Source organism: Varroa jacobsoni, unplaced genomic scaffold, assembly GCF_002532875.2.
Source record: "Varroa jacobsoni isolate VJ856 unplaced genomic scaffold, vjacob_1.0 scaffold_1308, whole genome shotgun sequence".
Lineage (NCBI taxonomy): Eukaryota > Metazoa > Arthropoda > Arachnida > Mesostigmata > Varroidae > Varroa > Varroa jacobsoni.
The window spans coordinates 278733-301582 of NW_019214210.1; the positions used below are offsets into that span (position 1 = coordinate 278733).

At 41.3% G+C, this 22850-nt stretch overlaps 1 protein-coding gene and 1 long non-coding RNA gene across 3 annotated transcripts in view; one reads left to right on the forward strand and one right to left on the reverse strand.

Moving 5' to 3' along the window:
- The window catches only part of DIP2 (disco-interacting protein 2), a 33924-nt gene extending 11080 nt beyond the window's left edge, over positions 1–22844 (forward strand). The window contains exons 2-23 of one of the 2 annotated variants that reach the window (XM_022847818.2): positions 3115–3192; positions 5975–6232; positions 7109–7327; positions 12312–12557; positions 12816–13016; positions 13246–13343; positions 13653–13856; positions 13940–14189; positions 14467–14531; positions 14699–14912; positions 15129–15358; positions 15708–15869; positions 16353–16595; positions 16874–17207; positions 17386–17654; positions 18569–18947; positions 19107–19414; positions 19709–20017; positions 20316–20559; positions 20798–21014; positions 21303–21473; positions 21714–22844. In XM_022847818.2, the coding sequence (XP_022703553.1) occupies positions 3115–3192; positions 5975–6232; positions 7109–7327; positions 12312–12557; positions 12816–13016; positions 13246–13343; positions 13653–13856; positions 13940–14189; positions 14467–14531; positions 14699–14912; positions 15129–15358; positions 15708–15869; positions 16353–16595; positions 16874–17207; positions 17386–17654; positions 18569–18947; positions 19107–19414; positions 19709–20017; positions 20316–20559; positions 20798–21014; positions 21303–21473; positions 21714–21795 (4781 nt within the window). In that variant the 3' untranslated portion in view covers positions 21796–22844. The remainder of the gene's footprint in view (positions 1–3114; positions 3193–5974; positions 6233–7108; positions 7328–12311; positions 12558–12815; positions 13017–13245; positions 13344–13652; positions 13857–13939; positions 14190–14466; positions 14532–14698; positions 14913–15128; positions 15359–15707; positions 15870–16352; positions 16596–16873; positions 17208–17385; positions 17655–18568; positions 18948–19106; positions 19415–19708; positions 20018–20315; positions 20560–20797; positions 21015–21302; positions 21474–21713) is intronic. The other variant, XM_022847819.2, reaches the window with a different exon arrangement.
- LOC147752339 (uncharacterized) lies at positions 555–1336 on the reverse strand. The gene is made up of 2 exons (XR_015314334.1): positions 902–1336; positions 555–783 (listed from the first exon to the last, which is right to left on the reverse strand). It is a non-coding gene; the product is annotated as an uncharacterized LOC147752339 (long non-coding RNA).
- Positions 22845–22850: the final 6 nt, after the last annotated feature.

A 22850-nucleotide genomic window follows, 5' to 3' on the forward strand; every position in this document is an offset into this window, starting at 1 on the left:
CGTTTGTTTCTATTCTAATTAGTCATCATTGCCATTGTGTTTACGATAAATGGCACGTTGCTAGTAGTGACTCAGGATTTATTATAAATATGTCGGGAAACCTATGATTGTTCTACTACTTTGTTGAGGGACAGTACAGTCTCTTCTGCCGATGCGATAGTTGAATGTCCCAATCATAATCAAACAACTATTCTCATTACCGCAATTTTCTGTTATCATTATCACTATGGTTGTTTAGCGGAAGAATGAGTTATTGTCAGAATGTTGACGAGCCTGTGGTGTCCAGTAATAGTTAGCAGGGTGGGTGTCTTTGTCTTTATGTGGCAGTCATAGCAAAGAAAAAGACAAGAAATGACTAAAGGTACGTTTGTGTGAGTTCCTGCTGCAGACGACGCTGTCGGGCTGATCCCATCATACATTATGGATAGGAAAGTTCCGGTGGGTCCAACACTGTGTTCGTCTGCTGGATAATTCAGTCTTTTGCAGCAAAGGGCAAGCGAGAAATGGTCTAACGTTCATCCAAAGCCAATGATCACATTAAAGGCGAATTCGAATTGACGCGTCATTTATTTATTCTTATTGTCATTGCCATTGCTATCATCGGATCACCGCAAAGTTGAACTCAGGCCAAAAAGACCTTTATTCAAAGGGATATATACATAACACATTTGCTCAAGGTATGCGTCCTCGCTGCACGTGGCCACCTTCTCGACAACAAATAATTGATTCGCTCTGTTCTGGTCAAACTGAGTACTCAGTTGCAAGCTCTTCGTGAATTCGTACCTTGAATATGATAACAATTGATGAGTTTATTCAGGTTATTAAGGGACGTACAAGAAACACTATCAACAGAATTGCTACATTTAGCTGGTAGCCCACTGGCGAATTTTGTTGGCTGTACCTTTTTGAAGACTCCTATTTGGGTCTGGTGGCTACACTTGGAAGCAGCATAGAAACGAGGTTTTTAATATTTGAACGTCGCAATTGGGGCCCATGGTAACGAATGTCCATCTTTTCGTGGTGGACTGAACACAAGTGATATGGAAAAGTTTTAATTATTATTAAGATTCCGCTATTAAGATTCCGACACAGTTTGACATGTCTTTTAGTTAATGCGATGACATGCTGTTGTCGAATGCTATAACTACACGTTCCAGTAATCTGCATGTTATTTCGACTGTATTGTTACCATATGTACGTACGTCCTGCTTATTTAGAACAGACCCGTAAATCATCAGACTCCTATTTCACCAGTAATTAGTTGATAAGCTGCGCCGCTAAAATATAAAAAATGGACACAAAATAAATTCTTGAAGAACGACTGGACCACCAAGAGGGTAATAGATGTTTTACATTACTTACTTTTAGAAGGTTTTATTTTATTTATAGTCCTGTTGTCAACTCGATTATCTTGATGACCGTCTGATTAGAGGTGCACCTTGCTAATACACGTGAAATTAAAGTATACTGCGTAAAATCGTCCTTGATTTTGTTTACTTCCGTAATTGTGTACTGTAATTATGTGTTAAGTTGCGATGAACTTTCATTTTGACTGTTCGTCGTTTTCATAATTATGCCCTATAAAAAGGACTTTTAATTAAGCTACAAAAATTTTCAGAATATAGTCCTTTCAGCAGGCCGGTAGTTCTCGACGATTGCCTTTTCTCCTTTCTACAAATAGGCATTGCTGCATAAATGGTCAAGACAAGGCTGGCAAGATACCATTCTCGTATGAACGCTTGGGAGTGAGCACTAACGACTCGACTACAAATAGGCAATAAATGCAATGGAAAGGAACGATGGACCGGGTGCCCTTTTACAACTGCTGCCCAGGTTTCTCGTCAACGTTTACACGTATCCTAAAGATTGACCATCTGTTCTCTTAGGGTATGCATTTATATTCACACTGATTATTAGATCATGACTTGACGTTTACACCAAGCTATCACCAGCTAGCCGGAAGAATGCTATGTCGTCGGGAATTATTTTTTTTGTAACAATAAATGCTGAGCTTAAGATTTGAGGTTCACTTGTACGCAACGCAAAAACGTGGAATATCACAAGAAACTTGCCAACGAAGATAGGCAAGATCCTGGCAACGTCGACAGGACGTTGCGTTTTTTTTGGCATTGATTGTTCCGGGCAGGTATTAGCGAAAGAGATAAGTGGCAACCACACGATCGTCGCGAATCACCCTAAATCCTTAATGTTCACACACAAACATGAAGCTTGAATACCTCATGCAGTCTCTAAATCCAGTAAGAATTACGACTTAACACTGCGTCAGTATCGAGCGTCACGAGGCCCTAATGATCGATTTTTATACAAAATCGTTGCCGGCCAATACAAATGGTGTCTGTACGTCAACATGAATTATAGGTCGGAATGGGTAGCTCCGAGAGAAAAACGAAAGCCCAGGGCCTAACCAGACCTTTATTTAAAAAATGTTGTGTTTTGCGTCATGGTAAAACCGCATGGGCTTGATTCAGTAGAAATTGCTTCCTACGAATCAAACAGTTATTCGGCACATTTATCTGGTCCAGTTACATCAAGTCAACTAAGCTATATAAGAAAAAAAGTCCCGATAAACGAGGTCAGTTGATCCTGCTCCGTGACGATGCGAGGTCACTCATGGCAAACGTCGTCAAAGTTGCCCTGTTGGACTTCAATTGCAAGGTTTTGTTGCATTCTCCGAACCTTACGCTAACGGATTTTCACCTCTTTCGTTTCCTGGGTATCACTTCTGTGGCCTTACCTTCGACACGGATCAAAAACTCAAAACGCGATTGGAAAAATTTTTTGGCTACCTTTTGGCAGAACAGCATACGTCATATCGTAGGAAGATTGGAGAAAATCGGAAACTGTTACGGGGGATTGTTACTGGAAGAAAAAAAAAGAAGCTTAAAAACTGTCTAGTCTAATAAGAAAAAAATATTAACTTGCTTGCAAAAATTAATGCAAATTTTTGTTCGTCCTCAATTAATGCTAAAAATCTATGTAGCTTGTTTTGACACTACGACTGTCTACTGCAGTCACTCACACAAAGCTTCTAACTACCTAGAATTAAAACAGCAATGCACTAATGACCGGCGCTTGTTTTTTTTGTGATTTCAGGCGACATCACTCAAAAGGGTTATGAAAAAAAGCGTCGCCGACTACTGCAGCCCTTCCTCGACACCACCGAATCATCCGGTACGCTGGTATCATTATTAGTACTTAGTTTCACCTTAAACGAGAACCCTCAAAACACATGTGCAAGAATGTTTGCACATGCAAAGACTATACATACAGCAGTACTTATGAAAACTAGCAAACGAATAGGATCTTAAAAGTATCCATATACATATATATGTAGACCCCTAAGAACCTGCTCTTTTGCCAGTATACATATATATATATTGTAACGCAAGTAGAGGCCTTTTTTTTTATTAAAAATAGCGATTCAATGAGACGTTTGCACTGAAATGCACAAAAAATTAAAGTCAATATGTATTCGTCGTCATTCACTACCAGCAGAAATTTACTTATTTTTTCTCAGGCAAAATTTTAGGTGCGGCGTTGAACTCGCCCGATTAGATTTCAAGACTATGTTTTCTGTATGGCTGTTAATTCTATTTGCCTCTGATCAAAAAAGATAGTTGCCTGACATTGTTCTGAAAAAAACATGGCTGTCCCTATCGGGTTTTTCTTGTTGGTCGACCCAGTCGATGCAACTGAGTTATATAGAGATTCTTCTTAAGAACTTCGCAGCGTAATAGAGATTCTTCTTAAGAACTTCGCAGCGTATAACCCCTCCACGGGTCCTTACCGTCTTGTCAAATGCGGTTCATGCTGTTTTTACGACGGAATCTTAACTTAGCTATGGGCATATCTTCTGGAGCTATTCATTGCGCTTTCTACTTTATGGCTACGAGAAGACACGATTCTTCGTCACCGGTAACATTTGTGCATAGCAATTTGACATTATGGCAAATTTCTTGACACCGGGTAAAATGATAAGAACCAAAAAGAGGCCTTTGTGTGTTTCTCCCGTTTGCTTAATTTATGAGACAGCCAATTCCTAATTTTAAGTAAATCCTATTGTCTGGAAGCGCCTGTCCATATTTATGACTTTCGGTTTCCCATTCACGTTCTTGCTGCATTCACGAGTTATGTAATGGCTTCGAGTTTAAATTGAAACTCGAAATTGAGTAGTATTATTGTTCTGTTGCCACTTTTTTTAGGTAATTCTTGGCTTAACTTCAGGCTTCAAATATCAGTATGTCGGAATGCAAAAAACGTCCCTGACGCTTCTTATTCGTCTTTTACGCACGTCAAATTTTCGAGAATCCTATAACTAGGAGCATTCATTCCAAATAAAGTTAAAAAATGGCATGGAAACGAAAGGTTAAAAGAGCGAACTCAATACGCAAAAACGGCTATTATCTTTTCCACGACCCTGTACATTTATAATATATGCGATTCATTATTAACTATAACATTATAACTATACTACACTTAATTGATTAATTATATTTAAAAGTGCGAAATAGTTTGTTACGCATGGTATGATGTCAGTGGCGAACAAACATCTACATAGCCTTTAAATTCTACGCTAAATAACTGAAAATCGATATCTGAAAATTCAAAATCCATATGCTTAATTTAGAGAATATCAAATCAAGAAGTTTTGGATATAATAAATAGTTTGTTCCCTGTATCTTAAAGCCCTTCACGATGTCTGCAACGAGCCAGCCTTACATTCGCAGCTTTCTGCTAGAACCTTGAAGCCACATTCGGTGTTATCGAAAAACAAGACGATCTCGTTTGTTGATACTTCTCTCACATGAAATCTATTGTGATCGTTTAGCTAATGAGTTGAAACTGCAATAGAGAATATGAAGGACATCGCATAGGGTTGTCTCTATTTCCACAGTACGTTTGCTTGGTCAATGGGTTCTACTACAGGTGGATTGTAACCATACGCTTCCAGCATCGCTTAGACATGCGACTATCTCTAATTTCAGTAAAATAAGAAATCGCTCAGTTCAGAGTTGTTAAAAGGCATCTAGGACTCGAGTGTGCATCTGATTAACAACAAAGGGATAAATCTGCAACCTCTCGTTTAAGATGGTGTTCAAGATGCTGCCTGTCATCTCAGTGATGTAGCATCATTTGTGTTTTTAAACGTAGCTTGAGTTTACAGATACACTATGGAGTTTTCTAAATGCTGGTTTACAATAAACTATTGCTCTAAATGTATAACACTAAATATAAGTAGCTTTCAATCTGTTGTGGAAGACAAACTCACAAGTCCGCTGCCCATCCCATCATGTCGTAAAATTTGACTTTCTTGAAAGATTACTCCATTATTATTTCATCTGTGTATTGCAAGTGGTGTTCTAGTGAAAGAGCAAATAAAAATACCAACCCTTTCGAAACAAGAAACAGGCTAGTTATAATGAAAGAAAGTATTTTCCTATTAGATAGGGATAGCTTGTGCCTTAAAAATACATAAATACCTCTCAATTTGTTCAGAATATGGTCCGTGTGGACGTGGTATAGTTATGAGTCGCTTAATTTCATTGCAGTGTATTTTACGCCACTTTTTTTCGTTTTACAGTTGCATGATTATCGCGTACAGCGTTAACACAGATCAACACGTCATTATTCAGCTTGTCGCTGTTGCTTCTTTGATGTAGACGCACGTTGGATTTGCTTATAGACACGTTAACCTGCACGTGTGTGTAGAAGCAATTGTACAAACATGTGTTTTGAAGCTGAAACAGTGACTTGGCAGGTCATAGTTTACAGGTGTAACCAATACAGATGTAGTTTTACCTCATCTATGACTTCATTTGACTTCTTAACTAATAATGAGTAAAATTAACGTGAGGTTATCTTGATTGTAGAGACATCGAACGTTATCTTACCTTCACTTATCGACATAAATCTACTCAGTATGTTTACCATTACTGCTGTTACAAACTTTCAGCTCTTTTGGGTGCAGCAGCCCCAACAAAGCCATCGTCGAAAATCCCGGTGGCCACAAAGCGTTCGCGTGTGACGCGTAGTGAGTCTCGGTACCATTCAGAGGCTCGGCATGAAGCGGTGCAGCATGTCCTAGCCCAAGCCAAGGCTCAGGAGAAGACGACCCGTGCGCCTATGCCATCCAAGAGAAAGAACTCACTCGCATCATCAAAAGTATCTCATCAGCAGCATCACAACAATGTCTACCGAAATCTACAGCACGGTGAGAACCATTCAAATACGTTCTATATCACGAGAATCATTATTACATTTGAACGATGTGTTGAAACAAAGCATATGTCATAAATATTATAAGTAAAAAAGCCCTGTTTAATTATCTTTACTTGACACATGAGCTGTACTATTGCCACTTACGGCTACTGCAGGTTATATAAGCTTCATATGTTCAAAATGAGATCTTATCGTTAGTAGCTTCGGCAATGATCTTAAGAATCGAATGGGTTTTCATCATTGAATCAGAGTTTGCCCTCAACGTCCACAAATAAGATAGCGCAGAAGAAGCACAGAGAGAAAGAAAATATCACTGGATGGCAGAACTGTCAAAACTTGCGCAGTATTCTTTTTGGAAATCATAGCTTCGTCTTTCTGCGCCGGGAGTATCGACCGCCATACTTCTCCAAACTGATGCGATTTGTAACGACAGGGAATATGAGAGGCAACGAATCGGAAGAAATTGTGTATAATCTTATAGAAAGATCTGAGGAGCGATAGAAGCAAGCCAACGACGACGACCTGACACATTATTTACAGTGCGCTAAAGTATTGTCCGTTTCTGCTGCGAGAGACAAAGATTATTCGTGTTCCTATCGTCTTATCTGTGTGGCTTTGTTTGAATCAGAATCGACCGGTGCTAATTTCGACAAGTCTATTCTTAGCAGATTTAAGTAGTCATGAATTATGAGTTTTCTTATTTTATAGGTTTGATCCTTAGTATTATATGCATATTTCAGATTGTCGTATTATAGTCACATTAAAAATAACTCAAGAAGTATAGCGAGAATGTCGTCAAAGCGAGCATATCTGTACCGGTTCTGACTGATGGATTAAACGCTTTTTTGTTGTAAACCATTCAACACAGCGGATAGTTCATCAGACGAGGACAGCGCAACGGGACGACCTTTGCTGTCATCATCGCCTTCAACAGCTACCTCACACGAGTCTCTTCACACACCTCAAGCAGGACCTCATGCAGCTGGTGGCGGTATCGGCGCCATAATCGGAAATTCGGGACAGCAGCAGCAGCAAACTACAATTGCAGACCAGCCACCTCCATTGCCACCCACACCTCGTCCTCAGCGTACGTATATTTTCGCCTCTCTATACATACATATATATAACACCTGTTTTGAATAGATCTAGCAAGAGTAATATGTCTACGACAATTATCTACTTTTTAGATTAATATTAGCTGAATGTTGGCTAGTGGCATGGTTTCTAAAAACTCATCAACTATTGTTGTACTAAGATAAAGATTACTTACTTAAAAGATACTAAGCTCAATTTGTTAGGTCTTCACATTAAATAATGAAAAAATCATATTACGTGTTAGATAAATCCTTTTTCAAGAGTCTGAAATTAGAATTCAGTTTAAATGCGCCTATAGCAAGCTAAAGAGTTTTTTTTTTTATACAAAGGCTAGTCATTGATAAAAGCATCTTGTATCAAAACGCAGGCCGATTTAACGTTATTGACACTCTAGTTACACTAATGATTGATAGGGCAGATTGACCGCAGTTGCCCAAGCCTCTGCTTAGGATCTGGGCCGATACATTTGGGGTACTCATTGTCCTTATATTTTCAGTTAGTAAAACATGCTAGATTTCTGAATCTAAGTGGTAACGGTATAGTCCTAAAACTTGGTTACTAGTTTAAAGGGTATTGAGAGGGAAACAACGCTCAGTTTGTGTTAACAAAGCAGCCGATGGTCACGCCACCAAGCTGATTCCCCATAAACACCTGTGAAGCACAATACGTACCCTTTGCCCAAAAAGCCTGTTATCTTGTTTAATGTCTATAAATCATTTGTATATAATTCGTTCTGGTATTGGATCTGAGAGGCGTGGAGAATCCATTGTGATAGTCGAAAAGATTGTATTCGTAGCCGCGGTTAATATCCTCACGGCGATCACATCACGATTCAAAAGCGTCAGTAGAGAGAGAAATATCATAGTAAGCTCAGCTGGTTAAATTTAGTATGTCACCTGAAAGAAAATCTAGTTTAAAATTTTAATATGCCTTGCCCTTGACCTTCCGGTTTCTGTTCATAATGCGATTGTTAATTAAGATATTGAGCGACGATGGCATTTGGTTTGCAGGAAGGCCATTCTTTGGAGAAATCCTTGGTATCTGTTAAGGTTCCTAGGTTTCCACTTGTTACTGATTACGACGTTTCTACGGGAGGCTTTCCATGTACAAGCTCACTTCACAGAAGATAACTTTTAGGGTTAAACTATATAATAAGAGTAATATTTGACTTCGTATTCATATGATGGCGAGTCAGCCAGAAGAATCACTGCTATCCACGTTTGTGATTATGACAGGATGCATATTATTACTGAATTTAACTATGGAGTTTATATCAATAGGAGCATCTGTTGCTAATTTGTGATGTGCAAGCGCAATGAGGAGGTACAATAGAACCTCTAACACGTTCCAACAACAAACTTTGCAGCAAGTATGTGACAAGTCTACCCTTTGTATCAAGTTAAGAACTCCAGCGATTCTCACTTGTGTGATGTTCGTTCTATTCGTCGACCCCAACTAGCGATGTGCGTTAATGAGAAAACAAGCAACACAAAAGAAATGTATAGCGAGATACTATGGGTATCTGTACCTAGTTTGGTGAAGGTACGGAAGACATAATTTGTTCTCGTAATGTTCACCATATAAACAAACCGGGCTGATTGGTGAAAAATAATTACATCAAAAGTAAAGCATGCACTCGAGACTCATTATGAATGCTTCGGTACACGGATATTGTCGCAAAGCCACGCTACGATCATAGAGAGTAGCCAACATTAATCACAACAATGAGAGATGAATGAATCAACAAGGACTAGAGCAGATAAGACCGCTATAGATTTGTTGAGTTATTCTTAGTTTGTCGTGCTTACTTTCCTAGCTATATATCGACACATACGTTGGTAACTGTTAAAAGAAACTTAAATCACACATAACATACACAGTTTCCCGTTGAGTCGTCTATAAAACACGCGATCTGAAAATGTTTATTCAATTCTAAGCAGGGCATTTACTGGTATAAGTTAGGCTAGTACACGCACTCACCCGACACGAAAAATCGTCGTATATGTGGCGCCGTTTAGCGGACTGAGTAACCTTTGAAAAAATGCGCCGTTAACAGACAGAATTTTGCTAGGAAAGACTTTAGCCTTCTAGACACCTATAATGTTTGTTTCTCGGTGGTCACAACGCTCTAGAAATGTATGGAAAGTAAGCCTTAGGCTATAGCACAGTGCGTAAATGGTGCGAACGTTTTAAGAACGGAAAGTGTTAAGGGCCGGTGAAGATATGACCAAATATAGGGATCCAATGATAAGAACGCAATCGAGGAAGCTTTTCACAAAAATAGAACTTTGGAGTCTAAAGGCTATATTGGCCAAAACGTCGCGTGTCACGTTCTCAGGATCTCTCAGGTTCTCAGGATACTGACAATGCAGGAACTGAATAAACATAGATTTCCGTGAGTAGACTTTAGGTCAATTGGAAACGCAAATTGCGGAATTTTAAACAGTGAAAGGTCTGCATAAAGCATGTGCTATACGGCCGCCTCCCCATAGACGAGGCCGGTTGAATCCTTACCGTTGCCCAAAAAGAGATCAACGTCAGTGGCAGTGTAAGGTACGGTCGGATCTGAAGTGGGAATAGTACTCGTAACCTACATCAGGAGTCTCTGCTACTACAGCAATTTGTCGAAAGTTGAAGTTCATGTTCCTCAAGAGACTTATGAACCGTGTGCATAATAGTCAAAATATGCCGTCTGGTCGCTTAATAGCAACCCCAGATTTCAGTGTTATTTCTTCAGTTGCTTCCTGGATAGAGCAAAGGAGTAGCCAACGTTGGCTTTGATTCGATTTATCCTCTCGATCTAAGCCTATACAATTACGGAGCTTTCTCAGCCCGAAAGAAGGCAACAGGTGGGCAAGCATACACTATCGATTCACTTGAAGAACCTATAAATAAATGACACACGGCAACGCGAATATTAGGTGTGTAATTGTCCAAAGGTTGCCGGAACGCTTAAATAAGTATGTAGGGAATAACGTACATTAAAAAATTGTCATTCAAGGTTAACTGATTTAGAACTTTTTGCATTTCAAAGTTCGCGTGATTTTGCCTTGTAGCAGCTTAACATAGACAATGTATATATGGATAGTCCGAGAAGTTTTTTTTTAACTTCAACATGAAGATGACTCTACCCGTCGAAAATCACGTATGCGTTGAAGAATATCCGTGAGGATTTAGTTATATATATTGGACTCTTAGTTGAACGTTCATTTAGCGTTTTTGAGGAAATTTAATATCGTGCCGTCGTTAACTGTTTGCATTTAAAAACCAGTCTGCTTAAAATCAACATAGTTAAGCACGTGGGGTGACGAAGAACTCTACCCACTGCTGAGAACATCGGAAAAGTTCGCCAAATTGGCTTCGAATTGGGCTGCACTGCGGCTATAGACATTGTGAAAGATATGTTTGCCATTTACTGATCAAGGACTTAGTACGAAAAGGCCGATCGCACGTCGCGTGCCACGGATGCTCACCAAAACAACACAGGCTCACATCTTTTCACTCGGACTTTTTTAAATTTTCTAGATCTTTTTTGCTTTTTGGATTTCCGAGTTTTTCGAATGAAGGGGCGATTGTGTTCGTAAATGCGTATTTTGCAGATTAAGATGTTAACTACTATTTGTACAGCGGACTATAGAAATGGAGGCGTTGTTGAAGAACATTCGTAGAATTAAAAGGAAACTATGTGGAGAAAAAACAGCACTTAACGTAAGAAGTTCTATATTAGGCTGGGAGGTTTCCACACCGCTCACGCATGTGCATATATGTAAATGATTTTTTTGGTGAACTAACAGGTTATAACGTAAACAATAGCAATAGACGCGTCTATTACTACCACTGCGATTGTGCTGATGAACATAGCAATTTTCTTATCAGCATAATGCTGTTATTTGAAAACAGCCGGGAAAGCGATGGTGGTCGTCATAGTGACAACTGCAAAATCTTCGCTCTTACTAGCGGAACATCGGTGACAGTTTGAACAGTGGACCACCGGATAACCGATCTCTAGTCAGGGCTGGGCAGGAAGAAACAAGGAACTTTCGAAATATGCCAAACGTATTAGCAATTGCTTTTTGCTGTCAATAATTTCGGAACTATTACATAGTCTGCTGAAACCAGCAATAAGATCTAAAAAATGAATAGAATCATTTGAATGTGTCGGTGAGAGCCACATGATGCTTAAGCTACAGCTCAAGTGAGCTTAGGGGTAATGTTGAGTCTGACATTGATACCATTGTGGGCTGCGATCTACAGAATTCCAAAGTGTCACTTTTCCTCCACGGAAGTGGACTTTTTTAAAAGTCGAAATAAATAGCTAACTAATTCCTGACTTCACATTCAAGGTGCTCTACTAAACGAAATCAATAACCTGTCCGCATTTGCTTGATTTGAAGACAAGAGCACAGACCCAATACTCTTGCTAAAAATTCGACCTGATGCAGATCGTGTTGAATATGTGCTTTCGTTATAGCAAAGGTAGAACTGTTCATGAAGTATGTCGACCTCAGTCATGTTATGTTGACTCTTCCGGAACGCCGTTCACTGTACGATTTATTCACAGTAGTTTTTACCCTCGAAGAAGTGAAAACATCTCAAGTTATGCAGCGATATACTTTTTTTGGATGTCAATGGTCTTACTTGAACTGTGACCTTACTTGCATTAATTCGAGTTTGGTGGCCTTAATAACCTTCGGTACTATTAAAGGGCAAGGAATACGCAAAAGAGCCTTAGCCTTCACCGTTGGGAAGATAGATGAAATACTAGAATGTATTATTACTAAAGTACCAAATCGCTCGGAGTCTGTATTCAAACTCAAACCGAATTCTTATTGAAATCGATATTCGTGGTAATCAGAATTCGTGTGCCTTCAGTGTCTTGGAAGCAACTCCTTTGGACAGACAGAAAGTAAGTTGATCTAAAAGTTTTTGCAAGTAGTTTGATATTTGCTTTCATTGCGGTGAACGCGTTATTTCAGGACTGCCCCCCCCGGACGTAACCCAAACGTCAAGTCCATCGTCCCTGGGGGGTAGGCAGGCGTCGCAGGCGAGTGGGCCTGGAATTCATACACCGCAACGAGGAGGAGGAGATCAACTTGATGCACAGGGAGACGGAGCGCGGTGGAAGGTGTCAGCAAAGATTCAACAACTTTTGCAAACACTTAAAAGGCCGAAAAAGCGTACCCTACCAGAGTTCTATCAGGATGATGAATCATTTTACTGCAGTTAGTATTAAAGACAAAAGATCAATCATTAAAGGACGTTTTCTTTAGAGCAATCCTATTTGTTTCAAAGGCAAGGCTTTTAGAGCAGCTTTTTCGTTTCCGATGCAGGCGTTCTGTTACTTAATTTTTACTAGCATAGTCTCTGTAGCGTTCAACAAGTATCTCGTTAGGATAAATCATGAATTCTAGTGTCGTATAGCAAAACAACCCGGTGGTATATGTTCCATCTTTCGAGCCTTTGTCTTTCACCTGGCGAAGGCACAAACGCGACTCCGGTGTCTGCCCCACCACTAGAGGGCCCCGAAATGGAACCGGTAATTGGAGAAAAGCTCGAACTACCGGCTGGCCTTCCTTTAAGCGTCGAGGCTGCTCTCCAGCGTTACGGAACCTCGACCATGAAAGCTCCTGCCGCTACCGTTCTTGATGGCCAAGGCAAAGTGGGAACTACGTTGCTATATGGTGCGTGTTTTCAATTCTTTTATGCATTGATTTTATGATCGCATCAACTATGTGGAGGATCAGCAAGATAATTACATCAGTGAGAAGAATACCCGTTGGTATACATCAACCATGCACAATCTTAAAGAATTTTCATTGAAGACACATATGCGCCGCACCGCGGGTAAAGGCGCATAGAGAAAGTGTTTATACAACAGGTTTTTATCCTATCTTTGCCTGGTCTATTTAGGTAAACTGTGGTCACGGGCACGCAAAATTGCGTACGCATTATTAAATCGCTTTGGAAAAGCCACGTCGAAAGGCGGGGCCGAAGGCAACGTCATCAAGGTACCTCAATAGATTGTTTTCTATGGCTGCTAATAAAATTGCAATTCAAATATTCCATTTCGTAACATATTTTAAACCACTAATATATGTGAGAGCGATTTATACAGGGCGCTATTTAAAACTAGAACGGACATCGGATTTTCCGTAAATGAACATATTTTTAAAATTGTAATGCGACCGACCTGCATTATACACAGCAAGTGTTATTTCCTAGCTTTTTTTAATTCATAGTTTTGGTGATTTCCGTCTCAACGTTTTCGAGTTTGTTTGATATACATTGCTTACGAATGTCGCTGATCCATTTCGTAGGTGGGTGACCGGGTAGCCCTAGTGTACCCCAACAACGATCCTTTAGGCTTCATGTGTGCCTTGTACGGATGTCTAACAGCGGGGGTTATACCCGTCGCTGTAGAATTGCCACTATCAAGACGAGATGCATCCACTCAGCAGATTGGTTTTCTTCTTGGAAGCTGCGGAATATCTCACGCTCTCACCTCAGAAGTGTGCTTTAAGGTGAGAACTTGGTTTTTTAAATGTTCTTAGATTTCCATCGCGTATTCAAACAAGTTGGCAAGTACGCACTTCACCATTTGCAGGGTCTACCGAAGTCATCTACTGGTGAACCAGCTGCGTTTAAGGGTTGGCCCCGTCTCGAGTGGTGCGTCACCGAACATTTGACGAAGCCACCGAAGGACTGGCAACCATCTCCGCGACACGCCGACAGCTCAACTGCGTATATCGAATATTACGTCGATAAAGAAGGCTCAATGAAGGGCGTTGCCGTTACGAGGCAAAGTCTCGTGTCACATTCAAGAGCACTCACTGCAGCATGTGGTTATACTGAAGGTAGGACTGCGTATGGTGAAACATCACCTTTTTTTGCCTTCACGTCGACCTGTTTCTATTGATATCTATCACAGATAACGAGTCGATAGATAGATAGATACAACAGTTATCCATAATTGACCTGCCGTTTCTATTCCAACTGAACTTAAACAGTAAAAGAAACATAATCGGAAGCGTGGATCCTTACGTCCCCTCGTGGAGTACACGTGCGTTTTTTTTTGTGTTCTTTCTGAAATTAGGTATAAAAAATAAATGGTATGTATTGTCAAATTTTTAGGTGACGTAATGGTTTGCGTTGTGGATTACAAACGGGAAATGGGATTGTGGCACTGTGTACTAACGGTTAGTTATCTTCAATGGAACAATATAGAACTTTTCGCTGTGTGTAGATCTTATTGAAGTTTACCATAGCACGATTTTTACATATTATTGCTAATTGCCAATATTATTAATGTGCCAATGCTACCTGATCACCACAAGAGGATACTAATTGACGCTTATCTTTGTAGAGCGTGTTAAACGGCATGCATGTCGTATTTATCCCATATTCACTACTGAAGACGCATCCAGCGGCATGGATGCTCTCTATTCCCCGTTTTAAGGCTACCGTATCTGTATGCAAAAGTAGAGATCTCCATTGGGGAGTGCAGGCAACGCGAGACAATAAAGAAGTAAACCTTTCGACATTACGTCTTCTTCTGGTTACCGACGGCGCTAATCCATGTACGTTATCGACGAACCAGGCACTTGTTTTTCGTTCAGTGCGAAACTTCAATTTCAGGATAAAGTAAATTTATTTCTAGAATCTGGTCATAATCTGGGAATTATATAGAGGTAGATTTACATTACCTGAAAAGTTAAACTAAATAGTTCAGCCGAGTTGAGACTATAGTCCTGACTGCAGTAGCTGCGCATTCTAATTGATGTCACTTTTATTAGGGTCACTTTCATCGTGTGACGAGTTCATTGCCACTTTCCATTCCCGTGGTCTTCGACCCGAGACGGTTTGTCCATGCGCGTGTTCACCTGAAGGCTTGACGGTGTCAGTACGTCGACCAGGTCGTGTGGGGGCTGGGTCTTCCGGTCGCGGAGTATTATCCATGGCTGCACTTTCATGTGGAGTTATCAGAGTCGACCTGGAAAACTCTCTGACCTCACTCACGATACAGGTTTGTGATATCGTTAATTCATATTTATATGGTTTGTCAGAATCCGGGCAATTTTCCGACGCTGTTAAATGTCTTAATGCGTCGCGAACATACCAGGTAAAGCAAAATGCAGCTTTGCAGGGCTATGTGGTGCTCGGAACGTATTCAGGACAAACCTCAACTCCATGGGGTTTTATTTCTTTACGTTTGTTTTTTTACGGTGGATTGCGATTTCGGTAATGGAATTTACAAAATGAGAATTTCCCAGTCATGTGTGCTTTTAAATCATTAACGAACTGCTGCCATTACACTAATTCACGCGTCTAGATAGGTGATCTCAGCAATATACTGTGTATGTTGTTATTTTCAGGACTGCGGCCATATCCTGCCAGAATGTACAGCGGTTGTGGTAAAATTGGACGGGCCTGCGCAGGTATGTCGTACTGATGAAATTGGGGAGATATGCATCAGCTCGTCGACTGCGGCCTCCAGCTACTGGGGTCTGCAAGGATTGACGCAAAGCATCTTCAAGGTTTGTCAATGAAATTTCCAAAGCCGAAAATGCTGTGTGCATTTTGGGCATGTTATGCTTCATATTTTTCCACGAATTCTTCCCACCTTTTCACCATTAACATACGACAAAAGTGGTCTTCTGAACTATTTAAAAAAAGTAACGTTAAGGATTTTTTTCTGAAATTCACTTCTCGGTTCGGAAAGACATGTTTGATTATTCAAATCAATTAGAGTAATAAACCAATATTCTGAATGACCTTTATTACGATTTGTTTACAATTACGATTGGTTGAATAAAAAAATACTGCTTTTTATTCGCTCAAATTTTCTAGCGTATTAGTTCTATCTAAATGTAGTCTATCTCTAATCGTTAATATTAAGCCTATAAAATTCAGGCTTGAGGTGAGCATTTTTATTGTCATACTGCGCGCGTGCAACTAGTTCCCGAAAAACCTAGCACTAACGGTTTGACCCTTGTTGAAAACTGCTTTGTCTGCGATAGGTGCAACCATTAAGTGGGAACGGAAAGCCTGTGGCCATCTCATCGAGCGGGGGAGGATTTGTACGAACCGGTCTTCTTGGATTCGTGGGACCTGGTGGCCTTGTATTTGTTTGTGGCAGCCGTGAGGGACTAATTCAGGCTGGAGGGCGACAGCATAACACAGACGATCTCATCGCCACAATCCTTGCTGTGGAACCTGTGAAATTCATATATAGGGGACGAATTGTCGTATTCGGTGTTAAGGTAGATACAGATGTTTTTTTACTCAAGCGTTATTCATTAAAGGGTGCTAAAAGAGTGCTTGTGTATCATATTAATTATTATCTGCGAGCTGCTACCGAAGTAGCTAATTTATAGAATCTTGTCAGAAAGTGGCACACCAACACTGTTTTAGCAAGCAAGCGATCTGTCTTGAAATTTTCCATTGTAAGTTTGAAAATTCGTTTTTATTGCGATATAGATCGTATCTTCTTTTCAGTTCCTTGACGGATGGATAAAGTGTTATTATGCTCCTTCCGCAGGTTCTTCGAGATGAGCGTATTGTCGTTGTTGCAGAGCAGCGACCCGACTGTTCTGAGGAAGAATCGTTCCAATGGATGAGTCGCGTTTTACAGGCGGTTGATAGCATACACCAGGCAGGAATTTTCTGTCTTGCTCTAGTCCCGCCCGGTTATCTTCCGAAAACCCCGTTGGGGGGAATTCATACGGCCGAGACCCGACGGCGCTTCCTCGAGGGGTCCTTACATCCTGCCAACATTCTCATGTGTCCCCATGCCTGTGTTACTAATCTTCCAAAACCGCGGGAGCCCCAACCTGTTGGGCCCGCTTCTGTACTCGTTGGCAGCATTGTTCAAGGTAAAACACACCCCATACATGCCACTCATTGTCAAATCTATACAGAAATAAGAAGAATATTCAGTATCCTTGCTTATACACCTAATTATGGTCCAAATGTTTTCCTAAACACTGTCAATAGTTTCTCAATCAGTATGTACCGTGGTGTTGTTTGTTTATTGTTTATTGTTACGCGCAGGCGTTCGGTTAGCCTCTGCCAGTGGCCGCGAACTGGGTCCTCTATCGGACTCTTCGTCTGCTGAGGAGGAGGTGTGCAAATATCAATTCATTGGAGAGATCCTCAAATGGCGAGCAGCGTCGACACCAGACCACGTTCTGTTTACGCTTGTCACACCGAGCTCGAAGGCCGGCGCTCCGCCGCAACTGACGACGCTCAGCTGTGTTCAGCTGTTCAAGAAGGCCGAGAGGATCGCTTCAATGCTTATCGACAAGGCCAAGGTCGGTAGGGTGAGTGTAACAAGGCATGCTTCGCTTTGTTTTTTCTGTCCTATGCTTGGCGTGTATTCATAGCTTAGGAAGTTATGCCTCACATTTCGTTTCATCGGCGTTTCACCACTGTTGCATAATAACGGCTTCACATTATACGAACTTCACACTTATTCAAAATTTCACGCTTATTTAGAACTTCACACTTATTCAGAACTTCACACATTCAGCCAATTTGGCCCCGTGAAGGGCAACGTATAGCGGAAGTATACAAAAAAAATCACTTAGAAAACAAAGAAATGAAACAACCATATACCTCATACCTTTCAATGAAGACACTATTGACCTTTCGACTTGTTAATACTGCTGTGGCTGAATTTAAACGGTTTGTTGCTTTCGTATTTTGTGATACCACCTTTTTACTTGTAGATACGGTCGTGGTATCCATTGATATATACAGTATTGCATTTCAAAAAATCTGAGCAGGATCTATTTGAGACCTTTTCCTACGTTTCAGAATAATGATCGTAATACATTTTTTGCAACGTTTCTCAAACGTCACAAAGAAATGGTATACCATGTTCTCGTGACAAATAGTACTGATAGCAGGCCTTGCGCCTACATCGAAAATTCAGCAGACGAGCAACCGATACCGCTCGACAGGATTAATGATACATTTAGTTACATTAGTATTTCTTGAGGTTGTTGTACGTTTGTATTTGGTTTTATTATATCGCTTTGATTGAGGAAACGTTGTCAATTTGCCATCTTAATTTTCGATGCGTTCCGTTCTATGAGTCGTGTTGAGCAATGTGCATGATCAAAGCAATGTTAAGTTAAATAAAAATCACTACATTCAGTATTAATAATTGCCATTACAGACACGCACTGTTGCAGCAACCTATAACAACAGGTCTGTTATGCTTACGTTTTAGGTGAACGTCGGGGACAATGTCGCCCTCGTGTACCCCGCGGGGTTGGACTTAACCTGCGCTTTTTACGGCTGTCTGTATGCGGGTCTCGTTCCTGTAGCTATCCGCCCACCGCACTCACAAAACTTGGCAGCGACTCTACCCACTGTCCGAATGATTGTCGATGTCAGTCAGGCGGCACTCGTACTGACAACAGCGGCGATCTCCAAACTACTTCGTGGCAAAGAAGCGACCGCGCTAGTCGATGCCAGATCATGGCCAACCGTCCTCGATACAGACGACCCGCCGAAGCCCAAGAAAGGCGTTCAGCTACAACGGCCACAATTGGCAGATTCACTTGCTTATGTCGACTTCAGCGTCAGCACTACAGGCATGCTGGCTGGTTAGTAATCTGGTTCGCGCGCTTCGACCAAACGTAATAGCTACAACGAGCTATGCTACATTGCAACGAACATCTATATTAGAAGTAGTAATCAATTACCGATAAACTGATTGGTAGGTCTATTCGCGAGCGCAAAATATACCTGACTGTACTTTGCAGGCATAAAGATGTCTCATGCAGCTACTACTTGGTTGTGTAGAAGCATGAAACTCGCCTGTGAGCTGTATCCCTCTCGACACGTGTGCCTCTGTCTAGAGCCATACGCCGGACTCGGGTTGGCTTTGTGGTGTCTCAGTTCGGTCTACGCCGGTCATCACACGTTGCTTGTACCACCGGCTGAAGTCGAGGCTCAGCCGCATTTGTGGCTCGCCACGCTCAGTCAACACCAGGTTCGAGATACGTTCTGTTCGTACGGAGTTATGGAACTTTGTACACGAGGCCTAGGCACGTCCATTCAAGAACTCAAGGTAAGTAGGCCTGCCTGCCTGCTAAAATGTATGCCAGCATTTATCGTAACCTTTGTTATTTTATCATCGTCGTACAGCATTAGTAACAAGTGGTCTCTATAGCAGCATGTGTACATAACGGTCAACATGGTAGTACCAGCTTATTTGTGTTATTGCACCAACTTTCAATTAGCGCCACCTTGAAATGGCACTCCGGTTGCGTACTTTTATTTCTTTTCTGAACGCACACAAACATTAAAATAGGTGTTATTTACATAAGTAAGCAAGAGTTTGCATTCCTTGTGATCTATGCAGGCTCGTGGGCTAAACCTGAGCTGCGTCAGGACGTGCGTGGTTGTTGCCGAGGAACGACCTCGTACAGCATTGACTCAAACATTTAGCAAACTGTTCTCGGCGTTGGGCTTATCATCGCGTGCGGTGTCGACCTCGTTTGGCTGTCGAGTGAATGTGGCTCTATGCGTACAGGGCGCATCATCCCCAGATCCGTCGTCAGTTTACGTTGACATGCGCGCACTACGCAACGACAGAGTCACCATCGTTCAACGAGGCTCGCCGCATTCACTTTGCCTACTCGAGAGTGGCAAGCTTCTCCCTGGAGTAAAGGTCTGTAGTCAAGCTGTGTACGGCGTCAGACGTTGATTGTCACCACCAAAACCCGCATCATCTTATAGTGGTATATATATATACGTATTTTTGCCTTATTTCCAATGACAATTTTCACCGTTCGCGGCATCAGCCTAAATCTTCCTAGGCCTAGATTCAGTGGTTCTCGACATAAACATATAAATTATAAGTAAGGGATCTGATATGACGCGGGAGAAGAACGCAAAGGTTGTTCAACTTCATCAAGCAAGTTTAATTTTCGCGAACGGTTTTTCTCTTCTCGATCACATGATATCAGGTGGTCATTGCCAATCCTGAAACGTTGGGTCAATGTGGCGATTCCCATCTTGGTGAAATCTGGGTTCAAAGTCCCCATTCAGCTGATGGATTCTTCCGGGCAGGCGGCGATGCTGATTCAGACCATGATGATGTGTTTCGAGCCCGTTTGAGCGCAGGGGAAACCCAAGTCCCATTTGCGAGAACAGGTTACCTCGGGTTCTTGCGTAGAGTTCGCGACACCAGTGGACAAAGTGATGCTGAAGGTACGCTTATGCGGCTTTCAGTAGCATTAGATTTGACGTAAATCTTTCAGCTGGTAGTGGATTTTAAACAGAATCCGTAGCTTTTAAAGTTAGTATTTGGTAGTCGTTAGAAGTGATTTTGGAATGCGTTAAGTTTAGTGCACACTTTGACCGAAACGACCTTTTTCTCACAAATAATAACTTAAATCGTTATTTTCCTTTTGCTGCTGCCGATCTGGCGAATACCGGGGACACGCAGACAGCGGTGATGATGGGACGTTGCTCACTAGCGAAAGTAGTCGAAATATTGACGGTGGTAGTGCTCCTGCGGGCGGGGGTGGCGCCGGCAGTAGTGGACACGACGCCGTTTTTGTCGTTGGCGCCCTCGAGGAGACGATTATGTTGCGCGGGATGAGGTATCATCCCTGCGATATTGAAGCAACTATCCAGCGCTGTCACAAGAAGATTGCCGAATGGTACATACTCAGACATAGAGAATATCTGCTTCTATAGCTGACACAAAGAATTTACTCGCTTTTTTTCCTCCGTTAAACTCCATTTTTATTCTGCACCCTTAAATATGCTATTATATATTATCGACATGAAGGCGCGTCACCTCAATTTTATTTGCAGTAGTTGCATAGCGATTATGGTTCATTATACGTTATGGGGCTCAATGCGTTATAACTTAGCAAACGAGGTCAAATGGTCGCCTTGTAAAATAACTGAATGCTTATTTGTTCGATGTCATGTTTGCTTTGCAGCGCGGTGTTTACGTGGACAAATCTTCTAGTATCGGTAGTGGAATTGGATGGATCGGAAGCAGAAGCTCTTGACCTCGTTCCCCTTGTAACAATCGCCGTCCTCGAACAGCATCAGCTCATTGTCGGTGTCGTCGTTATCGTGGATCCTGGTGTTGTGCCGATCAACTCCAGGTAACAGTAATAATAACAATCATCATTATTATTATTAACAGTTACTGATCACACGTCTGGTGTTATTTCCATTGGCGTTCTTCTAATATGAAGTTTTTAAATTATTTTCTATTTAAATAGGACATCTCAACACAGAAAAGACCGCTGAAAAAACGAGATTGTTTGTTTTTACAAATGGACTTCGACCGAGGTGAAGTATGCGTTTTGTTTGTTAACATATGTGGCTCTTTTGATTTCCAGGGGCGAAAAACAACGTATGCATCTTCGAGACTCTTTTCTGAGCGATCAGCTGGACCCCATTTACGTGGCATACAATATGTAATCCGTCAGCAAATACAAAAGAAGCATAAGGAGCAAACCCAACGATTAGGTTCGCAAGCAAATAATGTTACGTTTACATAAGGGTGAAGAGAAAAGAATACGGTGCAAAATTTATTATTTCCGATAACGCTTAATAACTAAATACTAGCCGTTTTTACGTAGACGTTATCTTTGAAACGATGATTTAAACCGTGATCAAATAGCGATTATCAAGGAAGGAAGTCATTTATTCATTTGTCAGGTCGGACGTAATGATACTGCGGACAGACAAAGCAAAAGCATCAACCGTGTCTTGTCAGCTTCCCTACCTTTCATATAGGTAACGATGAAATATAGTTGATTTTATAGCCAAGTAGTAGTTTTGTAGACTGGATGGGAGGTTTTGGTAATGGAAGCACATGGTACTAAATGCGCAGCAAGGATTATCATAATAATACTACGATAACAACAAGGGACAATGAATGAAATGGTACACGCTAATCGCTCAGGAGACGCCATAACGAGTCTCGGTCTCTATGCCCTACGACGACCTAAAACAATACGTAATGAAATACTGTTTCATAAACACACCAGTGCTGCCGTGCCGCAAGCTCAACGTAATTGATATGTATTCAAGAACGATGACAAGAACTTGTCGCCGTGTAAAAGTGCTAAGAACTGAGTGGTGCGAATGCTCTAACGATGAGGACTATGGGTATGACGACGGTAGTAACAAGAATGCTAACTATCACGATAACAATCATCCATGATTAATACCATTATTGATTAATACCAAGTAATGTCGGTTCAGTGGATGGAGCGGACCTTTTGCCAGTCGTCTTAAGAAGACACATTGAGGAAGGCGCATGTTGCTTTATTCAAGTTTTCTTTATTATTCATTTCTTTATTTTTCTTTATTAATACATTGCCTATGGAAAAAATTTGTCTTGTACCCGGTACTTGAAAGGCACACACACACACACACACACACACACCACACGCACACACACACACACACACACACACCACACGCACACACACGCACACGCACACACACACACACACGCACACGCACAC